Source organism: Orycteropus afer, unplaced genomic scaffold (assembly GCF_000298275.1).
Source record: "Orycteropus afer afer isolate SDZICR_OR568_19922 unplaced genomic scaffold, OryAfe1.0 scaffold00046, whole genome shotgun sequence".
Classification (NCBI taxonomy): domain Eukaryota; kingdom Metazoa; phylum Chordata; class Mammalia; order Tubulidentata; family Orycteropodidae; genus Orycteropus; species Orycteropus afer.
The window spans coordinates 13534157-13547888 of NW_006921633.1; the positions used below are offsets into that span (position 1 = coordinate 13534157).

Here is a 13732-nt window from a genome sequence, read left to right on the forward strand (position 1 = left end):
TGGGGAGGAAGTGGGAGGGGAGCTGCTGCATTGTAAATTTTGGTCAATGTCATGAGACAAAGTATATGTGAACTGCTGTATGAAAAGTGAATTTACTCTGTAAATCTTCACCCAAATCCTAATATAAATAAATAAATAAATAAATAAATTTGTTACGTAACTATACACACTTTGTTTAAAGCATTTCAATTAAATTCATGGGAAAAGCAACAAGGTTGATAGCCTGAAGAGGCTTCCGTTTTTTGTTTTACTTTGTACTTTTCTGTATTCAAACAACAGATATATTACTTTGATACTTTGATGTCAGTGGGGATTTATCCAGGTAAAGAGCATAATGGGTCATTTTTTTCTTCTGAATATGTCTGTTTTAAAAACCTCAACATCAATGGAATAAACACCTATGTAGACTACAAAATGAGGAAAGTATTCAAGATTAATCTCTAAGAAAGTCAACATGTAAAAGCAAACTCATATTTTCTTGTTTTTGGGGGTAGTTCTTATTTTCTAAGAGTATCAGAAATAACAGAATACTGGAGAAGATCTAATAATTTGATTTTTGAAACCAAATATTTAATATTTTCATTAAACTGTGTCAATACAATGTCAAGCAAATACCAACTGGAGGCCCATACCCAGGAATTCAAAGAGGAAACAATCTTCCAAACAACAATACCACGGTGATGGATGACCTTCCGCTCCAGCTGCCGTATCAGTGGCCATAACAGTGTTAGTCTCCCAGTATTATCTAGATTATCGAGTGTTTACCTGGGAAGAGAAAAACTTGTTTCAAAACCTATAAAGATATTTAAGGCAATTTTCCACATTTCCATTTTACATGTTCTAAGTATGAATTGTTATTACCTCAATTAGAGAACAGAAGAGCATTAAAAAAATAAACTTATATACTTACCACATCATCAATCTTCAGAATGCTCCGGACAGTTTCGGTTGCCAGGGTCAGAGCACTGACCGAAACCAACAGAGGCTGGACAACCAGCTCCTCCAAAATGTTGGAAATTCCACCCTGAAAAATCACATACTTTTCTTTTAGTGTGTTTGTATTTCCTTTTAAGACCTTTTCAAATCTAATTTTCCCTTAGTCTAGTTGCTTTATAATGATATATTCTACTAAGCTCTTCCCTACTGTTGTAGTTAAGAGATGTACGTCAACTTGGCTAGGCCTGGTTGAATGGCTGGGTCGCTGGATGTAGTATTCCCCATGGTGAGACTGGTAATCAACTCCATAGTGGAATCTACTGTGAGCAGCTGAGTAGCTGCCTTTGGGTAAGTGGTCAGCTTCCCGGATATTAGTAGTAGTTTTGGGAATAGTGTCTAGCTTATGGCATGCTTGGACCTTGCATGTTGTTGTTCAGCAGCCTGCCATGCTCTGCTGACCTTGGGACTTACAATGGACTTAAATTAATGGCCTGCCGTGAGGTTTGGTAATATCAGGACTGTGCTTTTTACTTGTCAACCTTGCATTTTCAGTCTCAGCAGCCAACAGCTGTCTGAGTGAAGAAAAGCCTCTAGCTCCAATGGGCCGAGAACAGGAGGCAGAGCTGAACCCCAAGGTTAATGGACTTTCACCCAGCCTCTAGAGCCTGGCACTTTGAACTCGGGACTTAAAGCCTTCAAATTTTAAGAATAAAAAGCCATCCCATTTGTGGTATATATTCCTGTCAGAGGAGCACTAGGTAACCAGAACACCTACATTTATAGGTTGTATTTCAACTAACATCTGGGAAAAACTAATGCTGGATCCTTCCAATTCTTGTTCTAAAACACAGTTAGATTATTGATCACAGTAGTTAATAGTTACAAGATCTTTATGATTAAATCATTTCAGAATCCTAATTCTGAACTTGACCAAGTCTGGTCTACTCTTATCTTTCATATTTCCCACCTTTGCATCTTTATTGCCACTATCTTAGTCCCCTTTATTCCAGGATTACTGCCGGTATCTATAAACAGAAACCCCTCCCTCCAGGCTTCCTCCTTAAAATATTCTTTTCATCACCTTAGCTTCTTACTTGAGAATCTTTAGTGGCTCCCAACTATGTGGGCAGGTGGGGACACTCAAAGGTGTCCATGTTCTACTTTTTACCTTGAAGTCCACTAGTTATCACTGACATATTACCTGTGCTCTAGACAAGCTGAGTAATCTTAGTTCCCCTCACCTATAAACTACTGCTTCCCATTTGAAATGTCCTCATCCTTACAAGCCAAAGTTCTATCTTCATAAAGCTTACCCTGACCAAATAATGTCCTCCTTTGCAGTTCTGTACCATTCAAAAAATAGGATCTTAAGCCTACCATTTTGTTTTTCTTACCATGTATTATTTATCTCTTCAAATTATTAATTTAAAAAAAGGATTATATTGTCTACTGTATAAACCCACACAACTATACTAGCTAATGCCAGAAAGGCAAAAATGGTCTTTATAAATACATAGCATTTACTATATGCCAAGCACTGTTCTAAGAGTTTTCTAATTAGTAAATTTAATCCTCACAATAGCCCTAATGAGGTAAATATTAACTACCCTCATTTTCCCAAATGAAGAAATTAAAAGCACAGATTTATTAAATACCTCATTAAAAGTCACACAGCCAATAAATGGCAGAGTTAATGAACAAATAATATCCTTTGTCCATTTTCTCATTCTCACTTCATGGTATACATTAATCTGCAGGACTCATTTAAATCCAAGATTATTCCAAGTTTAATTACACAATTTTTTATTCAATACATGATTATTAAGGTTTTAATATTCTTATATTTATTGATACCATTTACAACAATAATTAAAGATTAAATTATTACCTTTCGGACATTAATGCCCGTAGTTTTTTCTCCTTGAGCATGCCGGTTTCTTAACTCTGTTACTGTAGAAATGGGATTCAGGCCTGCGTTTTCAGCTAGTGTGGAAGGAATGACTTCCATAGCATCTGCAAAAGCACGAACGCAGTAGGACTCCATACCACTCAAAGTACGTGAATATTCTGTTAACCGTAGGGCCAATTCTATTTCTGGAGCACCACCACCTGCAATAAGAGCTCTGAAATGTACAAATATATATTTTAGCCAACAGAAAGATACATTTAAAAAATGTTTCTTTGTGAAAACATGAACAGCAAACAAAACATACACCAATTCAGTAATTTCTACATGTACAATTGTTACCCTGACTACATTCAAGCTGTGCAACTATTCTTGCTATCCTTTTCCAATTATTTTTATTATCATTAAAACAAACTCACTGCCCTGAAACCTTGTCACGCAACCTTCTGAGGGAGGTGCTGTCAATTTGATCCCATATAGATAATTCTATAAAAAATCACAATGCTCAAGGCAGACAGCATTTACCAATTATGCAAAACAATTTAGTGCAGAGATGACTAGAGATGACTTGAGGTGATAGTTTAGGTTTAAGATTTCAGGACAATAATCTTGAGAGGTCATCCAGCCTCAATGGCTCCGGAGAGCTATATTCTATGAAAGTCTCAAATTCTATTCCACATTTCCTGCCTCTGCCCATTTTGGTCAGGATTTTCTATAGAAATCCTTGTGCAAAATGTTAAAAAATACAGAAATTTTAATTTTCCAATGTAGTGCGTAATTTAATTACCTCTTCTTTACTAAACAGCGAATAACACACAGGGCATCATGAATGGAGCGTTCAGCTTCTTCAATCACCAATTTGTTAGAACCACGGACAACAATTGTAACTGTTTTTCCAGGGCTTGCACAGCCTGTAATCTTTAGCAAATAAATTCCAAATTAGGTATTTAAAGTAAGGGTTAAAAAAAAAAAAAGCCTATGCAAATAAAAGTTTAATTATAATAGTTACCTTGAGCAGTTTGCCAGATCCATCTAAATTTACCTCCTCAGCTAGCTCAGCGGAACCTAGCATATCAGCAGTGAATTGGTCAATATGAGCAACTGGCTTGGTTCCAATTGTCTGGAAAATATAGTCAAGTCCACAAATCAAGACATTTAATTAGTGAATATTTTCACAAATACAAATGCTAAGGTTCATTACCTTACAAATGAATTCAATGTCTTCTCTTTCAATATCTTTAACCACCATAATCTTCATTTTGTTCAGGAAATGTAACGCAAGATCACTAAGAGCATCTCTAAAATAGAAAATGATTATGTCAATGCTAGTCTAAAAATTTCTTGCTGTTCAAGTGATTTTAAGTTTCAATTATTTTACTGGTAAGTGGCCACTTACATAATTTGTGAAGGAAAATGCTTTATGGTATTAGGCTGCCAATTTTTTTTTTTTTTTTAGCTCAAACTTAATGTTTACAACAGGTATTAACAAAACAAGGTACTTCTGAAAGTCTTTGTTTGCAGAACATTAAGAAGATAATTATCACCATTTAAAAATTTTTCTATGAGCACAATGGAACTTTATTGCTAATTCATGAATATTGCAGGATTAATTCTGACTCCATAAAAATTTGTACTTTCCTATAGATATACGGAATGAGCCTATAAAAGTGGAAGGATAGATAGTTATTATCTCTATTTTACAGATAAGCAAACTGAGCTTTGAGAACAATTTACTCAAGGTTATTAGCTATTACATGACTTGGAGACTAGAACCAAGCCTTTTAACTCTTCAAAGGCTCTATATAAAAGGAACATCCACAATAACTTTCTGACATTAATGGACTAAATGGGTCTACCTATTATAAGAAAATATATTGAAGGCGGAAAAAAAAAACCAATTCAACTTTGGAGAATTCTTCCAATTCTACCTAAATGAAGTTCTAAATTAAAAAACTACCTAAATGAAGTTCTAAATTAAAAAACTAAATACTAATTTTTAGCTAGCTTATCAATTTTAGCTCAAACACACTTAACATTTTAAAAACTTGGCAACTTCCTAAAAATTAAACACTTAGGCGCATCAAAAGATTTCTCCAAAAGAGTATAAAAAGAATCTGCAGACTGGGAAAAAAAATTCTGCAATGACATCTGACAAGAGACAAATTGCTAAAATTTATAGAAAATCTCAGCACTCCAACAAAAAGATAAACAATCCAATTAAAAAATGAGCAAAGAACCTATACAACTATGAGACCAGACAAACTAGATGGTGCCTGGCTACCACTGTCATCCACTTGGAAGGGATATAGGAGATCCTGGATAGAGAGGGAGAACAATGTGGAACAAAACTCAAAATCATTTGGAGGGGGAAAAAAAGAAGGTGGGGACCAGGTTTGCTGGTCCAATAGAGCCTGGTGGAACCACTGAGACTATGGCCCCTAGCTGCCCTTCAGGTCTGGAATTGAACCCACACCTGTGGTTTCTAGCCAAACAAAGTACAGGCAAGTGAGTTAAACATTTACCTCAAGTAGACACACGCCCTGTAGAGAAAAATCGTGGGAGAAGGGCTGCTTATGCACAGGGAGACAGCTCAGGGGGCAGGAGAGTATGGAGGGATGGACACTGGGAAGAGGTAACTATGGGAGGGGAGCTGTTGCACTGTGGTAAACTGTGGTCATTGACATGAGACAAAGCATATGTTAACTGCTGTATAGAAAGTGAATTTGCTCTGTAAATCTTCACCCAAATCACAATTAAAAAAAAGAGCCAAGGACATGAACAGACACTTCAAAGATATTCAAGACCACCAACAAACACATGAAGAGATGCTCACGATCTTCAGCCATGAGAAAGACACCAAAACACACCACAGTGCACAACAGATGACTATGCAATGTTAAAAAATGAAGATGAACTTGCAAAACACTGTAGAACATGGATGGATGAATCTGGAGGACATACTGAGTGAAATAATCACAGAAAGGACAAATATTATATAAGACTACTATTTTCAGAAAGTCAAGAAAAGGTTTACACACAGAAAGGGCCACTGAGAGGATTGCAACTAATGTTATGAAGCAAAATGTGTATAAATTGTTGAATGGGAAATTAATTTGCTCTGTAAACTTATACAAACCATAATGTTAAAAATATATATAAGGCATTCATCTGCTTGATACTTAGGGCTTTAGACTAGAAAGTTTATTTATCTAATCAGAAAACAGAACACACTTTATATTGAGGGTTTATCAGAACACAATGATGCCCCAGTGCAGATTCATTTCTACATTTCTCATGGATTATCTATCTCAAACATATCCTAAATAAAATTGCTAGAAGGGTTCCAAAATCAATTAACGGATGAACAAAATTCTGAAGTCCCACACCTTAGAATAGATTTCTGTATAAGAAGGACATTACATCCTGTTTTTTTGATTTGCTTCACTAAATTTAGAATATAAGCTCTCTCTTCTCGCAGCACTCGGTCCATCTGGGCATAGTCAGAAACTACTATTTGATTATCCATCTGTTTAAAAAAAAATTAAACATTTGCATTGTCAGAGTTTTCAAGTGTAGAAGACTTAAGTGAAAACACTATGAATAAATTCAACCCAAACCAATAAACCATATACCAAAATTATACCCAACATGAAATTACATAGGCATTAAAAAAGGTCTGGAAAGCTACATATATAGCAAACTCTGGTAGTGTAGTGCCTAAGGCACTTGACTGCTAACCAGAAGTCTGGAGGTTCAAACCCACCAGCCAGTCCTCAGAAGGAAGGTCAGGCAATCTACTTCCACAGTGATATCGCCTGGGAAACCCAAGGAGGGGTTGCTAGGAGTCGGGTCTGACTCGAAGGCACTTAACAACAACAACACTGGAGATGTTTTACTTCAAGCAATACGCATTGCTGTTTTCAGTTGTTTTTCAAGTACATTTTTGGTAATCAAAAAAGTAAAGTGATTATCCTGTTTTCTGAATGTCAATCTTCTTTACACAAATATATGTATTACTGAAATTTAAGGTTCATCCTTTTTACTCCAACTCGTTTATAATAAGTAGTATGTTGAGAGGAGGTACCAATGTAAGACCTATAAAACTGGTGATTTTTGTGTGCATTAAAGTGCACATCTGGGAAACAAGCTACTCAACAGGAAACCTGTATGCTAGTACCATGTGAAAGAACAGCAAATTTGAGTGCGGTGACACAGACAACCATCTCTTTTAGAGAAATGCACTTATGACTAATAGATATGGGAATATCTGAAATTTAAAAAATCTTGTAATTAAGGATATTAAATTGGTTTAAAGCTCCATTCGAGTCGGCCCCGACTCATAGCGACCCCTCCTTGGGTTTCCGAGGCAGTATCACTACGGAAATAGGCTTGCCCAACCTTCCTTCCGAGAATTAAGGATATTAAATTGGTTTAAAGCTCCATTTGTATAAAATTAAAACAAAAGATATGCATGTGACTACAGGAAGGGGTTAAAGTTTCTACTTAGAAAGCCAAAAAGAATCCGAGTTATTAGAAAGTTTAACACATACATAGGGAACCAATTTCAGTTGCATTCTACTTACATCTGTTTTTGGAGCAGATAAGCAAAACTGAATAAGCCCAATCTTAGCCTTTTCAACTCTGCTTATGCTAGAATTTGCCACTTTTTGGGTGAGAACCAACCCTTCCACCAACTCACAGTCATCAATTGTCCCACTGAAAAACAGAAAACGAGAAGAGATAATTAAGTGGAAATCTGAATTTAAATTCAACCCAAACCAATAAACCATATACCAAAATTATACCCAACATGAAATTATATAGGCATTAAAAAAGGTCTGGAAAGCTACATATATAGCAAACTCTTGCACCAGTCCAATAAAATGTGCTTCTGCCTAATGTACATTTATTAGTGTCCCATTCCCAAACTTTGATGATCACACTACTGCCCCGCCATCCTCAGGAAATATAAAGAAATTGTGATATTCTCACAATAATATAGGTTCTCATGAAAACAAAGCCAAAGAAAAAAACCTTTATGACTTTCAGCCAGTGTATTTTTCATTTTCAAAATTAATTTCTATTAATGAAAGTTATAATTAGAGATGCTTACCCAAGTTTCTTAACTATTTTAATATCTCTAAGATCTACACTAGTAGCTGTGGCTGGGTCAATCACTCTCATCACTGCATTTACACTTATTGGAGAAAGCAGACTTGAATATTGAGAGACAACCTAGAAATATAAAAAAAAAAAAAAGTTATAGCATCACATATTCAAGAAGAAATCACAATCATTTGGAAGGTGGGGTGCTTAAGAAAACATTCCATACATACTGCCTTTTCCATTCAGGTTATAAGTTGCTAAAGGTGCAAAACAGAAATATATATACTTGCTTTATCTTTTATTAATATAGTAGTTAGGATTACCAATCATTTTACAGGAAATCCAACTGAATCTTATGTAGAGGTTCCTACCTAAAATGAATGTACCATGGTATCAATGGTATATGCGCATTCTTAATACTAAGGAACTAGTAACTAGCTGGTGGTTTACACTTATTGAGCACTTATTACATGCTGGGTTGTAATCTTAGCACTTTATGTAAGTTATTCAATATTCAGATGAAGAAATTCTAAGTTAAGTGGTAGAGTTGGCAACGAACTCAAGCAGTCTCGACTCTACAACCAGTGCTTGTAACTACTATGCTATGCTGCTTATATTAATTTTGCCACTAATACTACCTCAGCCTACTTAACATTCCAACAAAATTAATGTACAAATTTAATGCTGATAAAAAGAAAAAAATTAGGAGTGATGCCAGACATGACAGAAAACAGAAAGTGACACAAGATGAAACTGAACTTCACTGACTTTGCAGATGAAGAGAAAAAACAATTTGGGATATGTTTAAAATGATAACAAATAAGATTATGTGTAAAGGTTTGCTTAGATAAGCTACATACTTGACATGTCTTAAATTTCTACTCATTGAATTTCAGAAGAGTCATAAGTATAAAAGTACATCACTTTTTGTAAGAAATGTAGAAACACATTAATGCTTTAAGTTTGATAACTAAGAAAAGCAGCACAGGCGATGGACTATAGATGGACAGTTTTGTTCTGGGTTTAAATCTCAGCTCCAGCTCTTGTTGTTGTTGTTATGTGCTGTTGAGTCAGACCCGACTCATCGCGACCCCTCCTTGGGTTTCCGAGGCGTTATCACTACGGAAGTAGATTGCCCAACCTTCCTTCCGAGGAGTAGCTGGTGGGCTTGAACCACCAGCCTTCTGGTTAGCAGTCAAGTGCCTTAGGCACGACATTACCAGCGCTCCTTGTTAGTGGGTCTTAAGATACATTACTTCTCTACCTGTTTTCCCATATGTAAAAATGGGGATATTATCACTAACCTGAAACCTCTGAAAAAGAGATAATAATGGAAAAAACTTAACACAATGCTTGGCACATTAAGTATTCAATAAAATTAGCTATATTGCCAAAGATTCTATGGCAATCCTAGAAAGGTTTCCAATAGGGCAACTTAAAGTACAGCAATGACCTATCTTTATCAACATAACCACCTTGTTAGTTAGCCTTATGACACATTCCATTTTATAATCTTAAACTAATTCAGTTACATAAATTACTTTACATATCCAGTCACTTTGAAAAATAGTGTTTACATATTATATAACATCAAGAATTCACATCATAAGAGTTGCCATTCTTAATGTACCTTAATCTGCATTCTGACAACGATCCCTTTGTAACTGCCTCACCTTTGAATTTAATGAAGTGGTCGCACTATTTAGCAAAGTTTCTCTGTCACTCAGTTCAACAGGTCGAGACATATCAGTTAAGATTTCAATACCCTTTTCCAAAGCCTTCTGGAATGACTCCGAAATGATGGTTGGATGGATCCCTATCAGGCAGAAGTCTAGTTATCCAATCGTAACAGATAAACTACATTTTTGACATGCCTTACATTTCTATTCATTCAATTTTTTAAAAAATCACAAATGTTCTTAACTATAAACTCATTTATAGTTCAGCTTTAAATATAATGGCTTCAATAACCATATTACTTACTATAGCTAATACAGACCAATTTATTTCTATTTAATTTAAAAGAGATCAATATACACTCATGAGACTTAAAATTCAAACTTTATACTTTTCAAAATATCATAAATGTACATAAGTAGAAAGCAGGGATTGCTGGAATCACTCTGGTGATTAAGTACTATTTACCAAAATGAGAACTCTTCTTTCTCTCTCAAATCATCTTTCTCAATTACAGCCTAAGTTTAATACCACCACTCGTATCTTATTTGAAAAGTGAAATGTTCAAGCAAAATTCTATGAAGTCTCCTTTCAAACAGAAGCCTAGCAAATCAGAAGGGTAAATAAAAACTCTTATAAATACAGTAAAATTTTATTTAAATTTCCAGTAAAGATTACTTATTGTAAATTAATCTTCAATCTCATACTACTTGAGAATAACTTGGCTATTCCTAAACCTTTAACTTTTGCCTTTACATTCAGTAATAAAGCATGTCTTACGTCCCACTCACCTTTCTGAAGAAGCTTAGTACAGGAATCCAGGAGAGAACCAGCAATGATGACCACCGATGTGGTACCATCTCCTGCTTCTATATCTTGAGCCTTAGACAGCTCTACCAGCTAAGTGAACAGAACATGCCAAGCCACCAATGAGAAATGTGTGTATCCAATACTACTATAGTTTTATCATCAAATCAGTGGCCTCACATCAGCATTACAAACAGAATTTGATTATTACCAATTCTCAACTTCTGATTTGTTGTTCACCTTGGATTTCCTTTAAAATGATGACCACTATATTTGTGACATACACAATTCTACTTATGTATTTTCTCTGTAAGAGGCTGTATTACTATAGCTGATTTCAGACTGTGGACTATAAATTTTTTCAGTTACTCAAAATGAAAGTTCCTCACAGAAAGCAAATGCTGCTGCACCACAGGTACACCTCAAAGACTCGGAAGCTTACAAAATGAGCCATCACAAATGAGGGTACAGTATTAGTTTGGAGTTCTCTACCAAGTATCTGAACTCACTCTGTGTGAACATAATGTGATTCATTTTGAAAGTGATCTTTACATAATTAAAAGGATCTTTTAAAAACAGGAATTTCTTTCTACAGTATTTGTTTTTGCTGATGTGGTGACTTCACACTTGATACCAGAATCATCTTCATAATCCTCAGTTGAACTGGCAATTTTTTTTCAAAAAATGAAACATCACTGCCAAGTTTAGACACATGGTTTATCTGGCACAAAATTCAAATGGTGCACCTGAAATGGTGCAACTACTGGTGTCTCCCCATCTGGAGCAAAGAGTGAAGAAAATCAAAGATGCAAAGAAACAGTTAGTTCAAAGGATTAATGGATCATATGAACGCCAGCCTCCATGACCCTGAGACCAGAACTATATGAGTGCCCAGCTACCACCAAGGACTGCTCTAAAAGGAATCACAAGAGAAGGTCCTGAACAGAGTGGAAAAAATGGTGGGAAACTCAAAATCATAAAGACCACACTTACTGGTTGGATGGAGACTGGCAGAATCCATGGAACTATATGACTCTTAGATACCCTTGAAGTCTGAAATGGAACTGATCCCTGTGCCTCAACTGTCAGTCAAATAGTGAACGTAACATTTGAAAGGTATGTGAATGTAAAGTGAATGGTAACATTTGGAAGGTATGTATCATTAGAATAACCAACCATTTGAGATCAAGATGGAAGTATTTGTCCAGGGATAAAGCTCAGAAGTCAGGAAGTGATAGGAAAGAAGGACAAAAGGAAATGGCGAACACAGGGAGGATGTGCGAAGAGTGCTGTTACATTGTGCGGACTGCAATCAAAGTCAGAAAACGTGTATGAATTGTTGAATGGAAAGGAAAGTCAGTTTGCTCTGTAAACTTGCACCCAAGTTACATTAAAAAGTTAAAAAAAAATTCTAGTTATTTCGATGTCTTCTAGCTAACACCCCACTGAACCAATAATCTGTACTAAGTAGTATTTCATGTTTAAAACTCCTCTTCCCTTAACTGTATGGTTCATTCCAGGAGACAAGGTGGTTCATATTTTTTTTATTACCACACACTATAGAGCACATTGCTTGCCACAAAACACATCCTAAAAATATTCCTATTTAGCACAGAGAAAAGAAATTTTCACCAGGCTTAAATGATAATCAAATAAGGAAATTCATTACCAAATATTCAACAGTACACTTAAAAACCTTACCTAAAATTACACTTACCATTCTGGCTGCTGGATGTAACACCTGCATTTGTTTCAGAATGGTGGCACCATCATTTGTAATAGTCACATCCCCTTTTCCATCTTGGATCTGTGAAATTTTTTTTCAGTTATAATTCAAAAGTTTTAGGGTTACTAAGTCAGCATCAATGTGACATATGAAGAGTTTCAATACTTCTTAATAAAGAACTTACGTTAGCACAGTGCTTAATTTCAAAGTCTCTTTGCTCACATCAGTAAAATCGTTCAACAATCTGATAGCTGGCTTTGTTCTGTTGTTGTTGTTGTTTGCCGTCCAGTCAGCCCCACTCATAGCGACCCCTCCTTGGGTTTCCGAGGCAGTATCACTACGGAAGTAGGATTGCCCAACCTTCCTTCCGAGGAGTGGCTGGTGGGTTTGAACCGCCAGCCTTCTGGTACGCAGTCAAGTGCCTTAGGCACTATGCTTAAAAGTGAAGGAATCTGTTGTGGCAACCAGTAAGGATTATATTATAAAGAACCACTATCTCTCCTGGGAGCTCTGGTAACACAGTGCCTAAGGCACTTGACTGCTAACCAGAAGGCTGGTGGTTCAAACCAACAAGCCCCTTCTCAGAAGGAAGGTTGGGCAATCTACTTCCATAGTAATACCACCTGGGAAATCCAAGGAGGGGTCACTGTAAGTTAGGTCCGACTAGAGGTCAAATAACAACAACCTCTCTCCTAGTTTCACAGTAGTAATCAGAAACCCAATTTCTCCCATGATCTCCAAAAGAAGACAGCACAATATAATAGGGTAAATACAATTGTTACTGTATTCTTATTATAGTCCACACAGTCACTTGTTTTATGGTATCCTCAACTCAGAGCAACAGCGTGACTGGCAGGAACAGATTTTAGACTATCCAGAGGAAATGATGATGTGCTTATCTTTCAGAAAATCCTCCATACTGCTTTCTTTTCTTTTGTTTTAGGTGTTAACCAGCACTGAATTTTATGGGTTATTACTCTTACTCAAGTTACTGGAATACATCTGTTTTATGCTGTCAGTCAACTAAGCTAGAAGTAGAGTTGCAATCCCCCATAACTATGTCAGATCACAGAGTGCATTAACAAGGAACGCAGAACTCAAGCTCTGACACTAAGCTTTACTGTACTGTCTACCTAACAACAGAACTGCTTTTCCACATGCAGTTTTAAAAAAGGCATTAAATAAAGAATAATGTAGAATCTGCAAAACACTGCATAACGTGGATGAACTTGGAGGACATTATGCTAAGTGAAATAAGTGAGTCACAAAAGGACAAATATTGTGTAAGTCCATTATTGGAAAGGTTTATCTATTGGAGGAAATTTTCTTTGTTGGTTACCAGGGGTGGGAGGGGAGGGGAGGGAACACTGTTAGTTAGATAGTGATAAATACTGATTTGGGTGAAGAGAAAGGCAATGTACCAAATGGGAGTGACCAATATGGCACCACTGAGGATGAGAAAGACATAGAGAGGTACATGGGCAGTACAGACAACAAATATGAACCCTTTTGCATATATAGTACTGAGTTGTCAGTGAAGACAAACAGGGGTATATGGACGGATAGATAGGTGG

The 13732-nt window shown here is 36.1% G+C and overlaps 1 protein-coding gene across 1 annotated transcript in view; it reads right to left on the reverse strand.

Annotated features, from left to right (window-relative positions):
- Positions 1-750: 750 nt before the first annotated feature.
- CCT4 (chaperonin containing TCP1 subunit 4) overlaps positions 751-13732 on the reverse strand; it is a 17227-nt gene continuing 4245 nt past the window's right edge. The window contains exons 3-14 of the mRNA XM_007938027.2: positions 12150-12239; positions 10417-10525; positions 9622-9764; positions 7956-8077; positions 7426-7558; positions 6229-6368; positions 4044-4140; positions 3852-3962; positions 3630-3760; positions 2825-3059; positions 911-1024; positions 751-765 (exon numbers count right to left, since the gene is read on the reverse strand). Coding sequence (XP_007936218.1) covers positions 751-765; positions 911-1024; positions 2825-3059; positions 3630-3760; positions 3852-3962; positions 4044-4140; positions 6229-6368; positions 7426-7558; positions 7956-8077; positions 9622-9764; positions 10417-10525; positions 12150-12239 — 1440 coding nt within the window. The remainder of the gene's footprint in view (positions 766-910; positions 1025-2824; positions 3060-3629; positions 3761-3851; positions 3963-4043; positions 4141-6228; positions 6369-7425; positions 7559-7955; positions 8078-9621; positions 9765-10416; positions 10526-12149; positions 12240-13732) is intronic.